The sequence below is a fragment of the Lactuca sativa genome, chromosome 5 (genome assembly GCF_002870075.4).
Source record: "Lactuca sativa cultivar Salinas chromosome 5, Lsat_Salinas_v11, whole genome shotgun sequence".
NCBI classification, from domain to species: Eukaryota; Viridiplantae; Streptophyta; class Magnoliopsida; order Asterales; family Asteraceae; genus Lactuca; species Lactuca sativa.
The window spans coordinates 14,346,473-14,354,025 of NC_056627.2; the positions used below are offsets into that span (position 1 = coordinate 14,346,473).

At 35.4% G+C, this 7,553-nt stretch overlaps 1 protein-coding gene across 1 annotated transcript; it reads left to right on the forward strand.

Moving 5' to 3' along the window:
* Positions 1 to 4,804: 4,804 nt before the first annotated feature.
* LOC128134090 (zinc finger BED domain-containing protein RICESLEEPER 2-like) lies at positions 4,805 to 5,935 on the forward strand. The gene is made up of 3 exons (XM_052771501.1): positions 4,805 to 5,247; positions 5,333 to 5,803; positions 5,884 to 5,935. The coding sequence occupies exons 1-3, from the start codon at positions 4,805 to 4,807 to the stop codon at positions 5,933 to 5,935; spliced, it is 966 nt and encodes a 321-aa protein (XP_052627461.1).
* The last annotated feature ends 1,618 nt before the right edge of the window (positions 5,936 to 7,553 follow it).

A 7,553-nucleotide genomic window follows, 5' to 3' on the forward strand; every position in this document is an offset into this window, starting at 1 on the left:
AGCTAGCAGAAAAGTTCAAGAAACAACAGGCTGAACTTGAGCAAAAGCGAAAGGAGACGGAGCTCCTAGAAAAGAAGTCCATTTTTCCTGACTGGACTCTAGATTCGCTTCAAAGGTGTGCTATTGATGAGCCAAGCACACTTTGGCTTGAGCCTGTAATGTCATTTGGGCTTGATAACTCCAAGGATGCACAGTTTGATATGTCGATCACGTGAAAGGCATTCATTTTTCACTGCTTTAATTCAACTGTTGCCATTCCTTCTCCAGACCCGAAGGTGGATAAGGATCTGTTGGAGTTCTACTTAGAGTTCGCTCAACCTCAGTACTTGATCTGGAGTTCGAAGAAAATTACGACTGTCAAGGTTTTGAAGCCCTACTCAGCAGGGAAGTTTATTAATGTTAAATTCAAAGTGACTCGAGGCACCGAAGGCTCAGTTCATAACTTCACCCTTGCTGATCTACCGAATCTCAATCCCTACGACTGGATACTCCTCAACAATATTTTATTGTCAAATCCACAGGAGTATCAGCTAATTATTGACCATGTCAAGCGAATGCTTGTGCGCTACATTCACGAGGTAGCGAAGATGGACCAAGAGATTGCTTCTGCCATTCACAAGCGAACCACGATCAAAACTATGGGCAAAGCAGGAAATGTTAATACAATGGTCAAGGGCAAGATTGATTCGAAGTACCACACTGTAATGTTCGTCAGGGGCGAAGGTCAGAAATGTCTGTTCGCTCTTGTTGACAAACACCTCTTCTCAACTACTTACTTGGAGCATATTTTGGAGATTATTCAGCGGTGTGATCAGAACACTGCAGCTGACAAGACGTTGTTCACTGATATGCTGAGGTGGTATATCTAGTTTCGGTAGACACTTCTTGTGATAATCCCTCGGCTGTTCAAGGTGATAAAGACTCTGAAGCCAACATAGAAGAAATAATCTCTCGCCTCATTTGACACAAAGGGGGAGATTATTGGGATTATTATGTTGCATCATGGGCTCGGTCCTTAGCCCAGTTTTGATTGCCGGTATTGGGCCTGTCCAATCGTGCATGTTTTGTTCTAGGGTTTAGTATATAAGTTGCATGCATGCAGTCTTTGTAGTTAACACTGTTAATTATTTTCTCATTGAGTTTTTGTAAACCCTAGCTCGCCTCTGCAGTGGAAGTTCTTTATCGAGCTCTGCTGAGGCGTGACTTTATTTGAATCCTAAGCACATCTTTGATTCCATTTTGTATTCATATCATTACTGTGTTTGTCTTGTTTGATTTTCATATTCTTACCAGTGAAAGATCTAATCGATCTAAGATTTATTCTCATCACACACACATATATATATATATATATATATATATATATATATATATATATATATATATATATATATATATGGGAAGTTTTTACATCATTTTCTTTTATCGGGTACGGTACACACAAAATAGTGGAATACACCCTATATTGAAGAACACATATAGTAAATTGAATCGGTAGACGGGATTTTAAAGTGTGAAAATACAGACAATATATCTGATAATTAAGTTGTGATGTTCAAGAGCAACGAAGAAGTTGAGCCTTGACATACAAAACACTACAACCGATGAAGAAGACGGTAGCGACGACGGATGGTCGTGGAGTCAATGACTTACCAAGAGGCTGCCAGACAAATAAAAGTGTCAAGAAATGGACTCGATTAGACAACGGAGAGAATTTCTTTGAAAATAAAGTAATCTGACGACTTGATTTGACAAGGGAGAGAATTTTTCGAACATAAAGTAATCTGACAAAAAGGTATTTAGGTTTTTTGGATCGATGGTTTTCAGTTAGTAGAGATACTTATAGATTTTTCAAAATTTTCAATATCCCTCGCAAGAATCAAATAACGATTTTCAGAAATTGTAGTTTGTCTTTAAACGTTTTTCTCATATGTATTTGCCCCCATGAAGCATGCATTTCAATTCAACCTTCTTTGTCAATTGATGTTCCTATTAAATTTATTGGTTGTCAAAATTTGGGCAAAAAGTGTGTTACTTGTTCTGGTTCAACTACTTATTTTTGTATCCTGTTAAAAATCTCAATGGAAATCAAACTTTCGTTTTGAAATCGATTTTGAAATTGATGGTAAATGTTGACTTCTATAGTCAAAATTATCATTTTGTATCAGACTATCCAAAAACATAGTCAAAATTACCATACGCCATACAAAATATTGTCTCTAAACATAGTCATAAAAATCAGAGTATCCAAAAACATCTCTTAACATAAATTCATGATGATATGTACAATCTTGCATTCGCCTTGCCCCGGTCATCCGATGTATCTGAAACCATGAAATCAACAACTGTAAGCCAAAATTTATTAATTCCCCCAAAATACCCCACAAAGAAAAATACACACAATGCACACAAACAAGGCCTACAACACAAGGTCAGACTGTCTTCGAGCCTTCAGCTAAAAACCGGACCGCTCCCGAGCCTACATAATAAGTTGGACCGCTCCCTTGGGCCTACAGTATTTCTGGATCGCCCCTTTTGCCTACAATATCAACTAGACCGCCCGAGTATCTTGTCCTTCAACATACCACAATATGTCGACATATACACATAAACAAATAACCAACTAGCACAGGAAATCTTACAGATCTACCAAGCTAACAGATCTCTATAACATAGCAACATCCTATACACAAGGATACATAACACAATCTAGTGTGCCGAAATTGGTGTCTTCGACCCATGAGTACAGTGAGGAAAACTCACCTCTAAGCCCACAGATAGCTGAACTGATCACTGCTCCAAATACCAACTCTACAGGTCATCTATACATCAAACAAGGATCAAGTCTTAATCCACTACTCAAAATACCCTAAACGACCTAACTTTCTATTGACATACGTCATGCGTATAAGTTGCTCTACTCCCTGCATAGAGCATAAGGTGATAAAAACGAAAAGAAAGGAGGCTACGCGCTGCATAGCCTTATTTACGTAATGCGTAGAGCGTTAATGCTCAATCCTTCCATTAAGTGCTTAATACAGAAAGACACCACGACTAACTCTTAGATCTGGGCCTAATAAATTTCCTTAATGATAAAGTTCCAAATTTTATGCATTTGCATGGCTTACAATGCCTCAAGAGCAAACCCTAGTCTCATGACAACTTCTAAAGGCTAAAGACTTATGAATGGATGGTTGGAAGTGTTGGATTAGTGTCTAGGTCCATAACTATTCTGGGATGTACTTGACCTGATTATGAGCATGGTCCTTTTGGGTTGCCTTCACCATAGCAACTTGTAGGATGAATTATGGAGAAAGAGGATTAACTATAATTTATTAATATATTATGAGAATAATATATTAAATGAGAAATCATGTTGTTTAATTAATATTAGTCAATAATTAATAAAGAATTTATTTTGTGGCTAAATGACATTAATTAAATATAGGGGACTGGACTGCACTTATTGGATAATTGAGTTGTTAGGCTATGGAATGCTAAAGGAACAAGGGGTGAATTAAATTATGATGGCAGCCCATCATATTTTCATCCATGGCCTTATTCCAGAAGGTTCCATGGGCTGCTTAGAGTTTAAGCTGTCCATTAGGGTTTAGACTGAAACCCTAGCAGCCCACACAAGTATATAAAGGACCCCTAAGGCCCAAAAAACGGGGCTAACTGATTCCTTAGGGTTTCTAGATGTTTTTTGGTGCCTCTCGTCTTCTCTTCTTCATCTTTGTTGCTCTTGGTGTTTGTGACTCCATTTGAGGTGCAACACTTGAGGCACTAAGCTTTCTGAAGCCAAGGAATAGATTGTTATTGCTACATAACAATCAAAGGTATTCTCTAAACCCTAATTCAGTTTATAACATAATAGATCTAGGGTTTATAGCTTTGGATATTCAATTACATGTTCATTAGACAAACTAGATGCAAAGCATCAGGGTTTGCATGTACACCATAGGAATGATGTATTGCTCAAAACCCATCAGTGGTATCAGAGACTAGGGCTGTTTGTTGATGAATTTGATGCATATTTGATTGAATATTGACTGTAAAACGAAATTTTTTGACTTTTGGGGTTGGACTCGCCGAGTCCATGACTGAACTCGCCGAGTCCACTGGGTACTCGACGAGTCCAGTGCTGACTCGACGATTCAGCGAGTCTGCCAGCTGATTTCTGCGATTTTCTTGCTGTTTTGGCTTAGGATAATTACCAAAAACGTTTTTAATTAATGAAATCCGATTTTTATTGATTTTGGGTGAATATCCTTACCAAAATAGAAGATAATTACCAATTAATCAAACATTTGTTGCCTGATAAGATAATGTTTAATTATTTGAGTTATTTGATTAATTATCTTGCAAGAAATTGGATTAGGACAAAATTAGATAATCAAAAATTAATTGTAAATTGCATTATTTGAATTTGTGATCTAGAATATTCCTGATAATGTTTTGAAAAGTTTCAAAACTTGCCTTCAAGTTTTGGAATTTAAATTTTTGATTAAAAGTTAATTTTGAAATATTTAAATTCTAAACCCTAATGTTTTGAAAAGTTTCAAAAACTTGCCCTCAAGTTTTGGAGTTTAAATTTTTTATTAAAAGTTAATTTTGAAATATTTAAATTCTAAACCCTAATGTTTTGAAAAGTTCAAAACTTGCCCTCAAGTTTTGGAATTTAAAATTTGATTAAAAGTTTAATTTTGAAATTAAATTCTAAAACCCTAGTACTTTGAAAAGTTCAAATTACACCCTTATGGTTTTGTTAATTAATTAAGTTGTATCAGGTCCTACATCCACAATGGCTAGACACCTAAGAAGCTGCTTACCTCATAAAGAACACGAAAAAAACCAAAAATTGTTAAATTTTCCGCCAAGTGACGCTAATGTGGATTCAGAATTTGGTAAGTCTCAAATATTAATCGGTCCAAATGCAATATATGATGCTAACAAGATGAGGGAAGCCATAGCTAATTGGTTACTGTGTACTGAGCAACCTTTTAAAACCGTGGAAGATGACATGTATGTGAAGATGATGAAGACTGCCAATCCATTGTTTGAAAAAGTATGCAGAGTTACAGCTACATCAGATTGTTTTAAGGTATACGAGCACGAGAAGAAGAAGTTGAAAGCCCTTACAAAAGTTGCCTCGGAAATATGTTTAACAACTGATTGTTGGAAGTCCTCGCATCAAAAAATTGAGTATATGGTTATTACTGGACACTTCATTGATCAGAATTGGAGGTTTAACGACTTTATCAAATTTAATATTTACTTTTGCATTTTTAATCTCTCATTTTTAATTTTGTATCTCAACCTTGTCTTACAGATTACAGAAACGTGTATTGAGTTTTATGCATGTTCCTCCTCCTCGTACCGGTTTTGATATTGCTGAATGTATTTACAAATGTTTGAAAGAGTGGGAAATTGAAGATAAAATATTTACCATATCAGCATACAATGCAACTTATAATGACAGAGCGGTAAAAAGATTGAAAGAAATTTTTTCTAGGGTAAGAAAACTTTCTTGTGGTGATAAATTGTTTCATATAAGGTGTTGTGCACACATATTGAATCTTCTTGTGAAAGATGGTCTTACAAAAATTGAGTGTATTATCGAGGACGTTCGTGAGGGTATAAAGTATATTAATCATTCAGAGGGTAGACGTCAAACATTTTCAAATGTTGCGCATCAGCTACAAATACATGATCAAAAATTATTTCTTGATGTGCCAACACGATGGAATTCAACCTATGATATGTTGTCTTTTGCCTTAAAGTTTAAGGATGCTTTTCCAGGGTATATATTACGTGATTATAATTTTTAATATTTTCTTCTAAATACTTGTCCATATTCATTAATACTTTGTGCTTTTTCAGATATGCAGAGTATGAACCTCATTTCAGTCATTTGCTAAGCAAGGAAGATTAGGCAAATGTGGAAAGTGTATGTGACCTTTTGAAAGTTTTTAAGGTGTGTACAAACATCGTCTCGGACAGTGACTACCTGACTGCTAATTTATATCTTATCGAAGTGTTCAAAGTGAAGCAAACTTAGGATAAAGGTGTGTTGTCCGAGAATGATGGCTAGAGATGTACTTGCAATTCCAATTTAATGCGTTGCAGTGGTGGAATATGCACAAGTTAAAGTATCGTGTTTTGTCCATGATGGCTAGAGATGTACTTGCAATTCCAATTTCTACTGTTGCATATGAGGCAACTTTTAGTGTTGGGGGTAGAGTTATTGATCCCTATCGAGCTTCATTGGCACCAGATACAGTACAAATGTTGAGTTGTGGAGGAGATTGGATTAGACATCTACATCGAGTCAAGAAAAAGTTGAAGGTATATTTCAAAAACCTAAAGCAAATAATAATTGCTATTTTATTATTATAAAATATTAATCGTTAGTTATCACACACACACACTCTCTCTCTCTCTCTCTCTCTCTGTTTTTTACAGAAGGAGGAATCTCCTACTGAGGTTTTACTACCTGTTTCTACAACAAACTAATCGACGGTATAATTTGACTTTCTTTACTATTAGTTTGAACTTTTTTTTTGTTGCAAAGATTTGGAATTTTTTGAGTTTTAACCTGGAATTTAGGCTTCTTTACTAAGGGCAAGGGGAGAAGATTGTAGAGACTGTGGATTGTGGCACATGATGCTTTTTGTATAAAGTTTGGGATTATTTTCTCTAAACATGTTATCTTCTTTTTCAATAAATTCTGAAAATGTGGAGTTGAAATGAATTTTTTGCACTTTACAGATGTCTTAATGTGGAGTGAAGTTACATGAGTTGCATCAAGGAAGAATTATGTTTTTGAAAGACTTGATCTTGTTCTTTAAGTCTTATTTTCCAGTATCTAGTCACTTAGTAGTTATTAATTTGAAGTTTAAGTATTTTTTGTAATATGGAGTTATTTTACTTATTTTGTACTGTGTGCTTGGTTAAATCTATAAGTTTATTTAGTATTTTTTTTTGCTAGAATGTATAATAAACGAGCTTTTCAATGAGCTCAAGAAGCTTAAACGAGCTTGCTTGCACCAATTAGAAAGCCGAGCTCGAGCCGAGCTTAGGCTCGTTTAGGCTCGTGTGCTAAATGAGTCGATCCCGAGCCGATCTTGAGCTGGTTAAATCCTAACGATTCGATCTCGGTCTTTGAAAATTAAGCTCGAAACGAGCTGAGCTTGAGCTCGAGCATTGAAATTTTTAACCGAGTCGAGCTCAAGCTTGGTTAGGCTCTGGCTCGGCTCGTTTACACCCCTAAATTCCTATTTACAAAGTCGAATTCTACCAGAATATCATACATATCAATTTGAGACTCTTGAGACATAATCCACTATCCATGAATATACTCACAATCACATACGTAGTGCCATTCTAATAAAATATTTTAAATGTAAAGTTCATCATTCTATAAGAATTGTTAATGTTTCAATTTAATTCATTAATCATATATATTAATTTTAGATTCTTGAGACATAATTCACTATCCATGGATATACTCACAATCACATACATAGTTCCATTCTAACATAATATTTTAC

Excerpts from the sequence above, each read along its gene's own strand:
- LOC128134090 (XM_052771501.1), top strand. The coding sequence starts at position 4,805 with ATGGCTAGACACCTAAGAAGCTGCTTACCTCATAAAGAACACGAAAAA. Across the intron at positions 5,248-5,332 it reads TTCATTGATCAGAATTGGAG|ATTACAGAAACGTGTATTGA; the intron begins GTTTAACGACTT and ends CTTGTCTTACAG. Across the intron at positions 5,804-5,883 it reads TTTAAGGATGCTTTTCCAGG|ATATGCAGAGTATGAACCTC; the intron begins GTATATATTACG and ends GTGCTTTTTCAG.